Source organism: Agrilus planipennis, unplaced genomic scaffold, assembly GCF_000699045.2.
Source record: "Agrilus planipennis isolate EAB-ADULT unplaced genomic scaffold, Apla_2.0 scaffold102, whole genome shotgun sequence".
Classification (NCBI taxonomy): domain Eukaryota; kingdom Metazoa; phylum Arthropoda; class Insecta; order Coleoptera; family Buprestidae; genus Agrilus; species Agrilus planipennis.
In genome coordinates, this window is record NW_020439034.1 from 819,568 (window position 1) to 838,290 (window position 18,723).

The 18,723-nt window shown below is 32.9% G+C and overlaps 1 protein-coding gene and 1 long non-coding RNA gene across 4 annotated transcripts in view; one reads left to right on the top strand and one right to left on the bottom strand.

Moving 5' to 3' along the window:
- The window catches only part of LOC108735155, a 480,326-nt gene that overhangs the window by 383,392 nt on the left and 78,211 nt on the right, over positions 1–18,723 (top strand). The window lies entirely within an intron of this gene.
- Positions 1–18,723, bottom strand: part of LOC108735152 — a 130,828-nt gene that overhangs the window by 29,980 nt on the left and 82,125 nt on the right. The window contains exon 1 of one of the 3 annotated variants that reach the window (XM_018466988.1): positions 5,615–6,178. The exons of the other annotated variants lie outside the window; for them this stretch is intronic. Coding sequence (XP_018322490.1) covers positions 5,615–5,824 — 210 coding nt within the window. The 5' untranslated portion in view covers positions 5,825–6,178. Of the gene's footprint in view, positions 1–5,614; positions 6,179–18,723 lie in introns of those variants that run through there. 3 annotated transcript variants of the gene reach the window in all.

An 18,723-nucleotide genomic window follows, 5' to 3' on the forward strand; every position in this document is an offset into this window, starting at 1 on the left:
GCATAAAAATAAAGTATTTTATTTTTTGTTTTTAAAAACATATTTTTTGTTACACCTAGCAGCCAGTAACAAATTGCTGTCGCTCTTAAATATATTAATAGCCTCTAAACATCGCAAACAAAGATTTAAGTAAACTAAAAGTCCATTTTTAATTAGTTTTAATGAAGCTTTATTCCTATGGCTTGCCATTTTTCTGTGCAATATTATTAATGTAAAAATACTCTGAATTTCGAATAATCGCTTACAAAATTACGATGTTTACTTAAGGCCTTACATAAAGTATTTTTGCGTACTTTATATGTCTTGTAAAATATAACGTAAGCACAGTCGAAATAGAGTACAATACTTTATAATAAAGTACGGGTGGCAACCCTATTCACAATGTCAGCTTTAGGTAGAACCTAAGTTTTAGAGTATAAAAGTTTTCAAAATTAAGCATTAAAAGAATGACTTCCATGTCTTTGTTTTTAACTTTGTAGTTTTATTAACTTACTGAACTGTTAAGTACAAATACAGACTTAATAACTTTTTAATCTAGTGTAATTCCCTAAATAAGCGTATTGAAAGATTGCATTTACGTCATGGACAAAAACTAATGTGCTGGATGAAAGAATAAGTGTCAAATAGTGAATGTTTTTTCTTTTGCGTACGTATCCAAAAGAAAAATGAATATCCTTCTGTACAATGGTAATGGGCATACCAATTGCCTACTGACTGAACTCTTAATAAAGGATACGTTTTATTGTTGATATAAATTTTCAATTTACGTGACCGTTGCAAGGTAATAAACTTGATAAGTGAAATGGGTGAATTGTGAAGTATTGTTCGAATTGATAAACACGAGATTGTTTGTAGTTTGTACACATAACATTACACAGTGTGTATTTACTATCACAAACCTGTTAAGTGATACTAATTTGGAATATGAACTTCTTTAGAACAAAATACAACACTAAAAACTTCTGAGGTTTTGTCAAATGGAAGACTAAAATTGTTATAGGTATCAAAACCTTCATTAAATATTGTGACCAGTACCAAATGTGTAAGACAAAAACTAAAAGTGAGACCATGTTATAGGACATCAGCGGAAAACAAGGTCAAAGTGCTAGTTTTATTAATAATAGAAAATAAAATTCTTTAAGACACACCTTAATCTATCTTGATAAAGAAAACTGAAACCCGAATATATCAATATTGATACGAAGAGACTACCAATCATCATAAAAGTCTAAAATAATTACTGATCTGAATAAGTACATTTAGAATCACTATTTTTAATGCAAGAGTAATTTTAAATGATGAAATTGTGCAAAAAAAGTAGATGGAAAATTGATCAGTTGTTTTTATAAAAAAAACACTTGAACTGTTTGATTCATCATCATAAGGTTGTCAGTCCTAAGACTGGTTGGACACGCACCTCCATTCTTTCCTATCCTGAGCTAATCTTCGCATTGCCCTAAAAGTAAAACATAACTATTTGTATTTGCGAATCTAGGTCTACCTCTACCTCTCCCGTTTCTGCCTCTAATATATCATTGACTTTACCTTCATGTCTGAGAAGGTGTCCTACCAACCTATCTCGTCTATTTCTTATTGACTTCCATAGAGTCCTCTGTTCTCCTATTCTTTCCAAAACGTTTTTATTTCTAACCTCTATCCACGGTATTCTCATCATTCGCCTGTAACACAACATTTTGAACGTTTCTAACCTTTTCTTTTGCGCCGCGTCCACTGTCCATGTTTCGCACCTGTACAGCTTCGCGCTCCAAACATACACCCTCAACAATCTTTTTCGAATTTTGTAAATTAACCGTTCGCGAGCATAGAAGTGACTTCTTTTTATTGAAGGCGACTCGACCCTGCGCTATCCTCTGTTATCAGCCACTTCGTCTCCTATCTTCATATTTTGATTATGACTTCAGCGTTTTATGTACTCAGGTTGTATGGTTCACCATTAAATTAAAGACAAAATTTACCGGCATTGCAAAACGGTAGATATTATTCATATGTACTTATCTACCTACATATATGACTCAAAAATTTTTTTAGTAAGCATTTATTATCTAAAACTGAAGTTGCATCAACTAACCTCGTTAAACTTAGATTTGAAACAGTTCTACTCGAATACTTTCACAGCGGTCTGCTTTCCATGTACTTATATTTGTTTTTAATAAAGATATTGTTTTTGTAATTAAGTATGTAATTACTAAAGTAACAGTTATCGTTACGTAAACTAGACTATAAAACATATTTTAAAGAAAAAGCGAACAATGATTTAGTCATTTTGTAATATACTTAGGTACTTATCCATTTCCGTTCTGAGATGACGTTGGCTTTTATTAAAATGGATCTTTTGATCAATTTTTTTCTTGTAGGGCCTACGCTAAGTACCCACATGCTTCGTATTCTAGGTGGGTTGGTGAACTTGGTTTCGGTAGCGCGATATTAGCTCTAAATGACAGGATCAAAATTAATGACTTTATCGACTAATAAAAAACGTTGTATCCGGCGCCTTTCGTTTTGTTCCATTAATGAAAAATTAAAATCGCAGCACATACATGCGTACCTACGCCTTCTTTTACACATTCATAAAAAACTGATGTCGCAAGGAAGTTCGTTCGTATCATTATTCATTAAATTTTAAATTTTCTTGCGGGTTAGCTGAAAATTCTGTTTGAAGTTCAGCTAGTAATGAGCAAAGCAAGTCTAAGATCAAGACTATCCCAGTCTTGGTATTTGGATTAATCTTTGTCATTTAATTTAATAGTTACATTTTTTTTTAATTTTTCTGAGCACAAATTTTTCTGTTTATCGACACAATAATTGTCTTAAATATTGAAAATTTCTGTCATAAGTACATGTAAGCTTGTCATGACTTTTAAAGAGAATGGTGTCGATAGTTGTGAGAGTTATCGAAACTCAGTAACTTAATGCATAAAGGTCTCATTCCCCAACGCAAAAATAGTGCAAGGTACTTGGAAAAAGTAAAGAATATCGAAAAAAAATTAGTTTTTCTCTATATTTTAACCATGTGTTATCTAGACAATGAAAAAAGCAACAGTTACTCCGAGGATATTCTTATGGATCCTATTTTTCAAACAATGGTAAAGTATTTTTTATATTTAGTATTAAAATCTACTAAAGCAAACTGAAAATTTCAAGTACTAAAAATGTTTCGTTCCAAGAAAAGAATATATTAAAGTAGCTTCATATATTGTAGTTTAACTCGTAAATCCACCGGAAGTAATAATTTTTCGTTTAATTTTGTGTATTTAATCTTGGTATTGCATATTCGGTCTTGGTCTTTTTTTTTCGGTTTTAGTTTTGGTTTTGTTTGTTCGGTCTTGGTACTGATCTTGTGAAAATACTACTACTAAAGACTATGAGCAAGACCAATTTAGCTCATCACTGAGTTCAACGTTAACGTAGATTGAAGCCACGAACTCGTGGGTCAATTTTTAGTGGCCCTATTTTTCAATTTACTTCGAGTTTTTCCGAAAATGCAAAGGGGCCTTTTCCATACAATTCCTCTCGAAACTTAAAAAAAGTTATTCAATTTTTTTTCCTTGCAAAAACTTTTTCTTTCTTATCCTTCTTAAGGATGTTTGGGAGGTACCTACAATCGGAAACAAGAGTACATAAAATTAGAAATTCGTGATTAATTAGGTTTTGCAGCATATCATGAGGTAAATAAATACTATCTATACTAAAAAAACAGGATACGGTTTGAAAGAAAATTTGGAATTTGACCGAAAACTTTGAATAAAATAAAAAATAACGAATAATATGGAAAACTTTTAACTGACTTTTGGCATGGAATATGCCTTGATTTCAACTTCGAAACAANTTTTTTATTAACTAAAACCATTAATAAAACGTGCAATCAATAAATAATAGTTATTTTCAAACAAAGATAATTACAGCTTCGGTTGATTGCGTTGTTTTTTTTTTTTTTCCTGTTTTGATATAACTGTGAATTATAAAGGTATACAAGGTGTTGCCAAAAAGTCCCAAGAAAAACGCCAATAGTTATTGTCATATTGGCCATTTTACTGATCGTATGTGCCTAATTATTATATGTAGAACGTTAAGTTAAAGTACATTTGGTTCTATGGAACCTTCCACAATATCAATCAAGCGCTAATGGAGAGATTGTGTAGTCCAATTAATTAAAAATTAAAATCTAAATTACAGTAACACAAAAAAACAAAAAGCAGATGGTATTCCATATAATTTTGTTTCAACGCTAGTTCTTCTCGGAAAACTAAGACAGTGAAGAAAAATTGAAGAAGCTATTTTTCTAGAGCACATGAGTTCGTTAAGGCAAATATTTTAAAACTTGTAGAAGTTAAGACAAAAACTTGTGACGAATTTCATTGATTTTATGACAGAAAATCTAAAAATTAGACTACAGACAGTAATAAATGCTAATGTATTTCAAATGTTTATTAAACATTCACTTCAATATTGATCTGGAAATGTTTGTTTGTAGAAATTATATTTCCTACGTTAAAATGGGTCGAAAGTATTCATTTGAAATCTTTATAATAATTTATCTCGTTTTACTTTATCAGTTTGTACATTACTCATACTGTGCATTTTTGATTTCTTCAACTTCCGGTTGTTAATATTTTCACTCAATAATTATCTAATAGTCCTCGTGATTAATTACAAAGTGAAATGTAATAGCCATACATTCGTAGACACCATTTAGAGATTATGTAAAAATACTTTCTTCCAATATGCATATGATAAAATCTAAAGAAATACACAGTTAAATATATACATACCTACACATTGAAAATGACTTTGTTTTTTTTTGTGCTAACTTGAAAGAATGTTTATATAAGCAAGAAAAATTTCATAATCAAATTGTTTTTTTATATCATTGTAAGAACATACATGGTAATAAATCGTTTTTTTTTTCTAAGTTTTCTCTACGAAAATTCTTGTGTTAGGACATGATAAAAATCATCGATAGATAAACGAAATCAGATCAGAATTTAGGAAATATTCAAAATCATCTCCCTGACATAATAATTTATTAATGTACAACTTGCTTAGGTACCTACCACATTTCCCTTCGGGGTAGTAACCCCATCAGAAATTTTAAAAAACTACCAACAAAAATTTCAACATTTTAAAAAATTCAACCTCCCCAAGTTGCTGAAAGGGGTTTCCGAAGATTGCATGGAAAATTTTTGTTTTTGTCCAGATTTACTTTAAACTTGGTCTTAAAAACCCTTAAGGATGAAATGTTGTTGCTATGTTTGTATTTGAAATCTAAGACATCACATAAAATTAAAAATTTGCAGGGGTAAATTGGGAGTTACAACGTTTTATGGAGAAACAATATTAATTTCTGCGCCGCTGGGAAAAGCTACTAGTGATTTATAAAATTGAAAATTTGAAAGAATTGATAAGGAAACTTAATACCTAATATCCCTATGTTGGTCTTACACATAAAGCATTTGTTGTATTTTCAAAGAAACACGATCATTTACAAAAGTGAAGACGTGCATTGGAAATTAAGGATTTAAACTCCTCGATTTATAGTAAAATGTTGTTGCGGTGGTATCTCTATAAGCGAGTACCACTTTCCACCAAGACTTACTCTAAACTCCGTTTTCATTTCCGCATTCAGCATCTTGCTGTTGCACTTATAATCACAATCGTCATCGGGAACAACAATAACACTCTCTTTGTTCTCGCCGCCGACGCCAGCGCCGTTCACTTTCAAACACTTGCCGTTGTTTTCCGCGAATGTGCCGTTATTGCAGTTTTTCCCCGTCGGGGGCTTTCTGTACCGGAACTTGTTGATCATGGCGCTTTAAAGGGCTTACCCGTCATACTGGTCCTGTCGACTACGACAACAACAATAATAATAACGATCGACAACCAGTTCCAAAGTTCGCCCTACGGCGATGGGCGACCCGAAAAACCACTCTTAGCGTCCGACAGAACAACAATAACACGGCAGAACAGGTAGATTTTGACTATCTCTACTAGATACTACTACTACTACTATCTGTTATATGCCACGTAATGTATTTAATGCGTCCGCCAGCTTTCTCTACGGTTCAATGCAAACTGAGCCAAGTGAACTTTAACAAACGAAGCCCGTTTCGTACCTGTCTGTAGCCGGCCAAGAGCTTTTCGTCGTAGTAGCTGCTGCTGCTGGACGTTCACGTGGGGGCTTCACCGTTTCACTTCATTTCAGCATCAGGTCGCGCGTTCGTTTTCGATTCTTAATAAACGTGCCATAAGGTAGATGTACAGTACGTCTAGAGTAAAGGTAAAAGAATATCAAATCACCTGTGGTCTCTGCGGATATGGTAAAGTACTTAGTGAGTATCGACGAATATGGTACCCAATACCTCCACCATTTTTTATTTTATAAGCGATTTTTTTAAGATTTACCTTCTATTATAAGAAACTAGTCAACCATTTTGAAATGGTTTATTTTTTGTTAAGTAGATTCAGTACTGGGCGTTCCTACCATTACAATTTCTTCATATCCTTGGCATATATTAGTTATAAAAAATAATAAAACAATTGATGCAAAAATCGTTTATTTAGGGTCAATTTATTAAAGAACTTCTTCGGGACCACCATGTCGTAAAAAAGGTGGTTATTATCACATTTAACGAATTTAGTCAATAAAAAATAGGCGGGATAGGTTGGTAGGGCACCATCTCAGACATGAAGGTCTAGTCAGAGACATATTAGAGGCAGAAACAGGAGTTAGGAGGGGTGGAGGTAGACCTAGATTAGATTATTGTTCGCAAATAGTTAAGGATGTGGGTTGTTCTAGTTCTAGTTTTAGGGAAATGCGAAGTTTAGCTCAGGATAGGAAAGAGTGGAGGTACGTGTCCAACCAGTCTTAGGACTGACGACCTTATGATGATGATGAAGGCGATAGTACTGCGGAGATAGCTCTCCAAAGTACCAAAAATTGTCCCATCGCCATGAACTCAGATGCAGGTATACATAAAAATACTCGCAATGCGATATTGATATGCGGGTGTATAAGTGTATATCTTCAATGTCTTTGTCGTTAATTTTTTAATTTAGTTGGAGGGCAGATTTAAAGTCTAGGATTCCCCAAAAATGTAAGACACTTATTTATGAAATTTGGCGGACCAACAGGTGTATCAATTTTGTATAAATGAGCCAGCTCCACGCTAAATATTAACACCCTTTTTACTCAGTTCAGCTAGAAGATAGAATTGGGTTTGTTCAAATTTAAAAGGAAGTGGGCGTAAGGCGTGTTCAGAAAAAATTAACCTGTAGTATTTAGTTCATCATTAGCATTTAATTACTTAAAATAAAGAGATATTTGCCGTCCCCTCCGTCCAATTCATATATAAATATGCAACTGAATGTTACGTTGTCAACTTTTTTATTGTCCCTTCATTCAAGATTATTATTTGCGATTTATATTAATTACATATTTAATTTTACTAATATAAAGTGTTGTTTTATTATCAACTAAAACATTCAGATTTAAGGAGTACATAAATTGAACACGATACATTCTTTTATAAATTACTTTGGAAAACGTTTTCGTTTTTCCTATTTCATACAACTTTAATATAATTCGTATACGAACATCTTTATGGGTATCGGAAATCAATTGTAAGCATTTACCTGAATAAAAATAATGGTTGTAGATAAGAAAATTTTGCCAGGTAAAAGTTGAAGATAGGTCCATGGGTACAAACAACTACACCTTATTACGGTTGGAAGGTGCCCACTTCACAATAGGCGGTCATAAAACAGAAAGTCGGAGACAAAGGGGCCTTCAAGTGAAGTAGATGGTTTATAAGAACTTGCTATATATTGACTGGTTGCTATTTAAGTCAGTAATTTGAATATTTGGTAATTTAGATTAAATGTAAAATAAATTAAAGGAATAAAATTAAATTTTCATGAAATTTTTGGTTCACAATTAGGGTTGCCACCTTTTCAGGCTTTACATAAAGTATTTCTCGACTAAATGGTTAAAAAAAAGTACTCAGCATAAAAATAAAGTATTTTATTTTTTTTTTCTAAAAACATATTTTTTGTTANTTAAGTAACTGCCATTATCCATGTACAATATGCATGTATGTTTCTTATGTACACTGAACAACGAAAGTTCTTATTGGACGGTATTCTTTTGTTCTCTTTGAAAAAGGATCGTAATGAGTGAATGACGCAGTACTATTCTATTTTCTATTCTACTTTGAAATTCTTATAAATAAGGTCTCTATTTTAATCGAATTTGTTTCATTCCTGATCCTGATCCATCAAAGTTAAGATTTCATGTCTCAAAACAATGAATTAGTGGCATATTTAGAGGACTAATATCCTTGTGAGGTGATACGATAAGTTGAAATAAATATGAAATATTTAGGATGTATGACCCCATAATCCTATATAAAAATGCAACAATCTAGAAGCTTGTTTGACACGAAAAAAGTCTCAAAGCATACAGCACAAATAAAGTAAGGCTGCAATAGTGAGTTTTCTATTTTATGTGGAATTATTGTGAGACAAATTGACTTTTTGTTTGTACACATAAGCCCCTATAGTCTAAGTCATGTAAAATGGCGGTTCAGGCAGTAAAACTGTCAACAAATGGCTGTTCTTGTTTGGTAGAATTAAAAGATTATGACATAATTCACACGAAATACGTTTTGCATTCTGTTAAGCTCAAAACAAAAGCGGTTTTAGATATTGTAAAATAAAAATATGGAAGAACCTTTTCAATAAAATTTTTTAAGCACCTGTCGTTTTCTCAAAGCGAACAATTCCATTTAGTAGCAAATTTTCAAAAATCAATTCTTCTTTCAAAAGTTGATTCCTGGACTACTCCATTTATATGCTACACAACATTTATTCTAAAAATACTTAGGGAAACTAACAAGTAATGATGAGCAAATAAAGACCAAGACTGTAAGACAAAGACCACTTTTGCTCATCACTACTAATAAATCAATTTTCTTCGTACGATGATTCACATATCCTAATAATTAGGAACATTCTTATTTTCAAAGTAAGTTTCTGTTTTGTCAGTATCATTCTCTCTCCCGGCGCATCCACCATTTTTTGTCAACATCATCACAATACTACATATAATATAAAGTACGGGTGGCAACCCTATTCACAATGTCAGCTTTAGGTAGAACCTAAGTTTTAGAGTATAAAAGTTTTCAAAATTAAGCATTAAAAGAATGACTTCCATGTCTTTGTTTTTAACTTTGTAGTTTTATTAACTTACTGAACTGTTAAGTACAAATACAGACTTAATAACTTTTTAATCTAGTGTAATTCCCTAAATAAGCGTATTGAAAGATTGCATTTACGTCATGGACAAAAACTAATGTGCTGGATGAAAGAATAAGTGTCAAATAGTGAATGTTTTTTCTTTTGCGTACGTATCCAAAAGAAAAATGAATATCCTTCTGTACAATGGTAATGGGCATACCAATTGCCTACTGACTGAACTCTTAATAAAGGATACGTTTTATTGTTGATATAAATTTTCAATTTACGTGACCGTTGCAAGTGAAATGGGTGAATTGTGAAGTATTGTTCGAATTGATAAACACGAGATTGTTTGTAGTTTGTACACATAACATTACACAGTGTGTATTATTTACNTTGGAGCGTTTGTGTGCAGAATTCTATCAATAATAAAAGTTCATTCTATTCCTTGAGATACAGTGGACGGAGGTGAAAATCAGGAACTCTAAAAGAGTTTTCTAGTTGAGGGTAAAGAGGTGGAAGCGCAGAGAAAAAGGTTAAAAATATCGAAAATTTGGAATAAAAGTAAATGAAGCCTTTAATAACATTAAATCATTTTTTTCATCTTTGGAAGAGGCTACTGCCAGACAGGCAGATATACAGTGTTGTCACAACAGTAAGGTTCCGTTGGACCGTTTGTGTACAGAACCCTAACACTAATAGACGTTCATTCAATATATTATTACAATATTCTTTGAATTGTTAGACTTACAAAAGAACCTATATCGATTTCATTATCTATCTAATGAAAGTCGAGTTATTAATTAAAAATCCTGCAACAGAGTTGAGGAAACCTATGTTTGCACGTGTGGGCTTTTCTAAATTATTGGTCACCATCATCATCATAACTATTGTAAATTCTAAGACTGGCTGGACACGCACCTCCACTCTTTTCTATCCTGAGCTAATATTCGCATTTCCTTCAAGTTAGAACATCCTACATCCTTAACCATTTGCAAACAGTAGTCCGATCTAGGTCTATCTCTACTCCCCTTAACTCCTGTTTCTGCTTCTAATATATCTCTCACTAGCTCTTCATGCCTGAAAAGGTGTCCTACCAACCTATCTCACCAATTTCTTCATAGAGTTCCCTGTTCGCCTTTTCTTTCTAACATCTCTTCATTTCCTACCTTCTCTATCCACGGTATCCTCATTATTCGCCTGTAACACAACATTTTGAACGTTTCTAACCTTTTCTTTTGCGCCGCGTCCACTGTCCATGTTTCGCACCTGTACAGCTCCGCGCTCCAAACATACACCCTCAACAATCTTTTTCGAATTTTGTAAATTAACCGTTCGCGAGCATAGAAGTGACTTCTTTTTATTGAAGGCGACTCGACCCTGCGCTATCCTCTGTTATCAGCCACTTCGTCTCCTATCTTCATATTTTGATTATGACTTCAGCGTTTTATGTACTCAGGTTGTATGGTTCACCATTAAATTAAAGACAAAATTTACCGGCATTGCAAAACGGTAGATATTATTCATATGTACTTATCTACCTACATATATGACTCAAAAATTTTTTTAGTAAGCATTTATTATCTAAAACTGAAGTTGCATCAACTAACCTCGTTAAACTTAGATTTGAAACAGTTCTACTCAAATACTTTCACAGCGGTCTGCTTTCCATGTACTTATATTTGTTTTTAATAAAGATATTGTTTTTGTAATTAAGTATGTAATTACTAAAGTAACAGTTATCGTTACGTAAACTAGACTATAAAACATATTTTAAAGAAAAAGCGAACAATGATTTAGTCATTTTGTAATATACTTAGGTACTTATCCATTTCCGTTCTGAGATGACGTTGGCTTTTATTAAAATGGATCTTTTGATCAATTTTTTTCTTGTAGGGCCTACGCTAAGTACCCACATGCTTCGTATTCTAGGTGGGTTGGTGAACTTGGTTTCGGTAGCGCGATATTAGCTCTAAATGACAGGATCAAAATTAATGACTTTATCGACTAATAAAAAACGTTGTATCCGGCGCCTTTCGTTTTGTTCCATTAATGAAAAATTAAAATCGCAGCACATACATGCGTACCTACGCCTTCTTTTACACATTCATAAAAAACTGATGTCGCAAGGAAGTTCGTTCGTATCATTATTCATTAAATTTTAAATTTTCTTGCGGGTTAGCTGAAAATTCTGTTTGAAGTTCAGCTAGTAATGAGCAAAGCAAGTCTAAGATCAAGACTATCCCAGTCTTGGTATTTGGATTAATCTTTGTCATTTAATTTAATAGTTACATTTTTTTTTAATTTTTCTGAGCACAAATTTTTCTGTTTATCGACACAATAATTGTCTTAAATATTGAAAATTTCTGTCATAAGTACATGTAAGCTTGTCATGACTTTTAAAGAGAATGGTGTCGATAGTTGTGAGAGTTATCGAAACTCAGTAACTTAATGCATAAAATGTCTCATTCCCCAACGCAAAAATAGTGCAAGGTACTTGGAAAAAGTAAAGAATATCGAAAAAAAATTAGTTTTTCTCTATATTTTAACCATGTGTTATCTAGACAATGAAAAAAGCAACAGTTACTCCGAGGATATTCTTATGGATCCTATTTTTCAAACAATGGTAAAGTATTTTTTATATTTAGTATTAAAATCTACTAAAGCAAACTGAAAATTTCAAGTACTAAAAATGTTTCGTTCCAAGAAAAGAATATATTAAAGTAGCTTCATATATTGTAGTTTAACTCGTAAATCCACCGGAAGTAATAATTTTTCGTTTAATTTTGTGTATTTAATCTTGGTATTGCATATTCGGTCTTGGTCTTTTTTTTTCGGTTTTAGTTTTGGTTTTGTTTGTTCGGTCTTGGTACTGATCTTGTGAAAATACTACTACTAAAGACTATGAGCAAGACCAATTTAGCTCATCACTGAGTTCAACGTTAACGTAGATTGAAGCCACGAACTCGTGGGTCAATTTTTAGTGGCCCTATTTTTCAATTTACTTCGAGTTTTTCCGAAAATGCAAAGGGGCCTTTTCCATACAATTCCTCTCGAAACTTAAAAAAAGTTATTCAATTTTTTTTCCTTGCAAAAACTTTTTCTTTCTTATCCTTCTTAAGGATGTTTGGGAGGTACCTACAATCGGAAACAAGAGTACATAAAATTAGAAATTCGTGATTAATTAGGTTTTGCAGCATATCATGAGGTAAATAAATACTATCTATACTAAAAAAAAGTATACGGTTTGAGAGAAAATTTGGAATTTGACCAAAAACTTTGAATAAAATAAGAAATAACGAATAATATGGAAAATTTTTAACTGACTTTTGGCAGTGAATATGCCTTGATTTCAACTTCGAAACAAAAAAATATTTAGTTTCAATCTCTATTAATAATGAGCGTAAAACTTTTTAATATGTTTAAATAATAATTAAAACTTTAAAATTGCATTTATTTCAGACAATTATAAATATTATCATTATATTATCAAGTAAAAACGAGATTTTCAGCTAATTTTTCATTTTTTCCTCGATAACCATTTAGTGAATTTGAATAACCTTACGCTAAAGTGATTCTCCAGAGTTCAAGTTACTTATTATAAAAGTTTGAAATTTCTGGTAGCTTTTTTTCTGTTAATAAAAATAAATTTAATCTGTTCGGTTAACGAATCTTCATAAAATGACGTGTGAAATTACAATTTTTTAAAATTTCAATAACTTTTTAACGGTTTAGTGAATCGATTTATAATTTTTACAGGAGTTTTAGAATTGAATGAGCAACGCTCTTCCAAATTTTTATTTGTCTCGTAGCATTTTGACATACCTCCCAAACATCCTCAAGTATTATTCCTGTCTCTCCACGTTAAATGGGTGCGACAGGAACTTAGCACCCATAAATTTCATTCTTTTGAATTTATTATTAAAAATGCAGTAATATATCGACGTATCTTCTCGCAGGAAAATTCAAAATTTATAATTAGGAGTGCCAACTTCCTAGCTACAGAACTGATGACAAAAAGTTGTAAATCTGTTTTATATCTGTAATATACAATTAAACATTTCGTAAATGAAACGGAAAATAAGGGAAATTTAACAAAAAGCTTATACATATTTCCCAAATATAATAAGAAAAATCAAACGCATGTTTCGGTTTGTTAAATCTTTATCAAAAGTACCACTCAAATACGTATTAGGTTTGTAAACGTGTTTACAACTTGTCAACCAAAAGGTCTGCCATTTTATTAACTAATTATGAATTTATAATTTATCTAATTGCTTTTTACCACTTTACAGTACGTATTGAAAATGACTAATTTATTATTAGGTCATACAATTGCCTAAGTTAAGTAATAGAAAGTTAATAATACCTATCCAGTTCCAAAAACAGGTTTATGCCTGAAGATACTTGATACTGGAATTTAATTAATTAGCATTTACATGTAATTAAAGTATTAATGATCACAACAATGTGCATACTTACTTATTATGCGTAATGTTCATTTTTAGCTCTTAATTCATCAGGTGTATAATTAATATATGTACATAACTGTGCAATAAATAAATAATCCAATGAAATATTCATGCAAGTTTTCATAATAATAGTGAAAATGATATGATATGATATGATATTTTGTTCCCTGCTAAACTATTGCTATTTTATACAAAGTGATTAATTTGTCTTTGCTACTCTAAATTAAATTAAAATCATTAAACTTTTGCGTTTAATTATTCACTGAATAAAAATCTTAAGTAATTTATATAGTTGCAACATTTAAGTAATCACAGTCCCTCCTTTAAATATATAATGTTGTTTATGGGTTTTAATGGTATTACCCCGGAAGTACTGCAGTGCATGCTTCGACATATTAATTAACCTTACATGGTCGCTACTGTTTCTCTGTAAGGAATATTAAATACCGATTGAATAAAAACAAGGATTTGAACGATGAATGTAAATTAAAGATTATAATATACGAGAATTTAAAATCAGTTCGAAAAAAAAGTAATTGTAAATTGAAAACGCAGAAACTATTATTGTAGAGTTGAAAAATTCTTTTGAGTTGTAGAAGTTAAAAGTAACAAAAATATTAGAATGCAAGGAAGGGAAAAGTAAGTAGAGAGCTAATATGTATAAAAATACGAGGCGAAATTCGCCGATTTTCAATATCTTAAGAATCAGAATAATTCACGATGGCAGAAACATAAAATAAGGATAGCGCAGGATCGAGCGGCATGGCCTAGAGGTCTAGACCATTGCTTAGCATTCGGGAGGACGCCGGTTCGATTCCGGGTCCGTCTGCCTTGGTCCAAGTTTTTCTGTGGTTTCCTTGGATCACTTAGGCAAATGCTGAGGCAGTAATATTCCACAGATAATCTTTCATTCTCTTCTGTCTTCATTTCGTCCGTCTCATCTTTCTCACCCGAACCACCACCCACCCATTCCCACGATTCCTGAAAGCAGGCTGAAGAGGGCCTTCCGCCCTATCTTCCGGCGTAGTCCGGAGGGACTGCCCGCCCACCAACATTACTAGTTGGTGGGAATAAAACACCCAAAAGTTTTTCTATTTTTCGTGCCGCCTTTAGTAAATATGTTAAAATGAAACATGAAAAGGTTAATTTAGAGATTCCAAAAAGTTTAAAGTTGAAGTAGGGCTCTGGTAAGGAAAATGGTTGATGGACTGGACGGAAAAGAAAAGGAAAAAAACTTTTGGGGATGAGCAGACCGTAGATAGAGGTGGTATTAGAAGGAGTAGGAGAATCCTATTGCCAAATGCATAAAATTCGGCGGAACGTTTACTCAGCCACTTTTGCAAATTGATAAGTTTATCAAAATATCTTTTCAAACTAAAATACAAGCGTTGCTGTAGAAAAGAAAAAATAAATACATTTCTTAAGCTTAGTTGGTGGTTTATTGGAAGGTTTTAAAGAGCACGTGTAAAGAAAAGAAGAAGATTTATATCTGAAGCTTCAGCTTGTAACAAATAAATCGTGACTTGAGTTTTGTATTAAAGGACGATGACATGAAGGCGCTGTGCTACGAATAAAAACTTCTCTCGTCGTGTTGCCACTAACTACACTGTCGATGTATAATCACTGTTACCAGCTGTACCGTAGTATCTGTAATATCTCCAAAAGTTCAAATTATTAAGCATCATAATGCAGTTTTTGATACTGAAATGCAAAACGCTTGTTTTCGTATACGGTCCCTATATCACACTGCGACGTTGCCATATTTTAGAAATTCTTTGTTCAGTCTAAATGGAGAGTTTGCACTTATATTTATTTATGAAAATAAAAATTATTCAATCCAAATTATAAATGGTAGGTGCTTCAAATCTTCGAATTTTTGTGACGTATAAAACTATGTATACTTCTCCCAGTATTAAAAGTAAAGTTCGTTAATGTGCCTTAAAATTTATTCAAAACAATTGGACCTCTTCAGGACTAAATTAGTGTTTTATAGCCAAGTGAAAAAATGCAGTCCTTGTGCATAATACCATCAAGAATTTTCTGCATGCAGAGCAGCATGGCTTAGAGGTTTACACCATTGTTTAGCATTCGGAAGGACATAGGTTCAATTCCAGGTCCGTCCGTGATTTCTGTGATTTCGTAGAATTACTTAGGTAAATACTGGTGCAGTATAATATTCATTCCGCAGATAATATTTTACTTGTCTTCTGTCTTCATTTCGTCACATTTTTCTGACCCCAACCACCATGATCCCTAAAAGGAGATTGAAAGCCATTTGACTGCTCGTCCGCCAGCATTAGTAGTTCGTGGAAATGACAAAATTTTAATTTCAAAAGTTTTGGATATTTCTCAGAGTAAAAACGATTCCAAAATTGTGATAATTTTTAGAAAGACAAATAGAATATGAATATCGAACGAGTCTAGTTACCTAACTTAGTCTATCGTAAGCCCAAGGGGGCATAGAACTTCATGCATGTGAATGAATTATCTATTGAACTCTCAAACACTGTCATCTATGATCAGAAGAAAGCGAAAAATAACGTTATTAGATTGTTGGAGACGTATAAGCAACAGTAAAACTATTTACAAATTTTATTAAAGATCCAAATTCAAACGGTTGTTTGCTGCTCTTATGTCTATCGGTAGTTGTGCTACAGCTGTGCAGCATCCACAGTTCCAAAGTCTGTGCCAACAACACGAAGAACGAGAGTTGTATTTTTCTCCACTTCTCCAGATCAGAAACCGGTTGTCCTCGTTTCTTTAACCTTATGTAAGATTTCTTGTAACAAGACAGTCGGGCACTTGTAGCTTGTCGATTGTTAGTCGACGAGAATCGCGAACCAACCTGAAGAATTGTTTGGGCGATTTATTTAAAAGGCAACCGGCCTGATTCGCTACCCAACAAACGCGACGTTAACAAACCGACAACGTTGCCAAATTAGGAGATCTGTATCTGTAGTCGCGGAATCTGCGAGGCCATTCGCTATGTAGATGTGTATTTTTTTAGAAATTGTTTTTTATAATGGATAAAGGAGGCGGACAGAAATTAATATAATTTTCATCGTAGGTTCACTTACGTATGTAAATACGACGTGGTATCAGAATTTTAGTAAGAATTATTATTGTTTATAGGTTTGTCTTCCGAAGGTTTCACACCATCATCATCATCATAAGGTCATCAGTCCTATGACTGCTTGGACACGTACCTCCACTCTTTCCTATCCTGAGCTACACTTCGCATTTCCCTAAAACTAGAACAGCCTACATCCTTAACTATTTGCGAACAGTAATCTAATCTAGGTCTACCTCTACCCCTCCTAACTCCTGTTTCTGCCTCTAATATGTCTCCGACTAGACCTTCATGCCTGAGAAGGTGTCCTACCAACCTATCTCGCCTATTTCTTATTGACTTCCATAGAGTCCTCTATTCTCCTATTCTTTCCAATACCTCTTCATTTCTAACCTTTTCTATCCACGATATCCTCATCATCCGCCTATAACACCACATTTTGAACGTTTCTAACCTTTTCTTTTGCGCCGCGTCCACTGTCCATGTTTCGCACCTGTACAGCTTCGCGCTCCAAACATACACCCTCAACAATCTTTTTCGAATTTTGTAAATTAACCGTTCGCGAGCATAGAAGTGACTTCTTTTTATTAAAGGCGACACGACCCTGCGATATTCTCTGCTTTATATCCCTACTACTCCTTCCATCCTGATTTATCTGACTTCCTAGGTATCTAAAATCAGCCACTTCTTCTAATTTTTCGTCTCCTGTCTTTATATTCACCCTTTCCCTACTTTTTCTTCCCTTCTAGATTAGATTACTGTTCATAAATAGTTAAGTTAAGGATGTGGGATGATCTAGTTTTAGGGAAATGCGAATATTAACTCAGGATAGACGCAGAATGGAGGTGTCACGTGTCCAACCAATCTTAGGATTGAGGACTTTACGATAATTATGAAAAGAATCTAAATAAAATAAGAGTTACAAAAAAAGAGAACAACTAAAGTATAGAAAATCTTCTTTACCCATGCAGGATGGTTCAAAATTGACCCAAGATTTTTCAATATTGGGTGAAGCATGCAAATGCCTAGTTTATCACTTCTGCCCAAGTCTGATGAACAACATTTGTTTCACTTGTTTTTAATGTCTAAAACGTTCTGCAATGTTAATTTTTTGCAAAATTATTGTCTAACTATCGATGAGAATTCGGATTTACTGAATCATAGTCATTATATTTTGTATATGTATAACGTTGGTATTTGAAACTTAGTATAGTACTGGTTGTTGCCTAGCATAGAGCATAGCTTTGCGAAACGTTAATGTGTCGAACCTTGACACTTGAAGATGAACCGAACATTGGTGCAATATTGACAAATCTATTATTGGCTGCTCAGTAGTAGACCAGAATTGGCTAAACATTAATGTACCCAACTTTGACACTTGAAGATTAACCAAACACTGGTAGAGTATTAACAAACATATACATACTTGGTTTCCCAGACCAAAATTTGGTCTAACATTCATCCAATATTGACAAGTCTATTATTGGCTGCCCAGTAGTGGACCAGACTTGGCGAGACATTAATGTACCGAACCTTGACAATTGAAGATTAACGAAACACTGGTCCAATATTAACAAATCTAAAGATACTTGGTTGCCCACTACTAGACCAAATTTGGTGGAACATCGATCCAATGTTGACAAACCAATACTGGTCCAAGTTTGGTCCTGTCAATTCCACTATTTCCTACATGGGTTTGTGAATATTGCTTTGCAAAATAATGCCAATTATTTTTCTAATAAATTTAAAAACTAAAATTGATTATGATGAGCATTGCATCATGGTTTTCTAGGAAAGAAAAAAGCATGCAGACTAGAAATGATATTAACTTACAAAAAATTTAGAAAAATGCATACAAATATAGTTTGGAATATATGTTACTGAAATTATAATTTATATAAAAAAAAGGCTTTGATAAACATTATAATT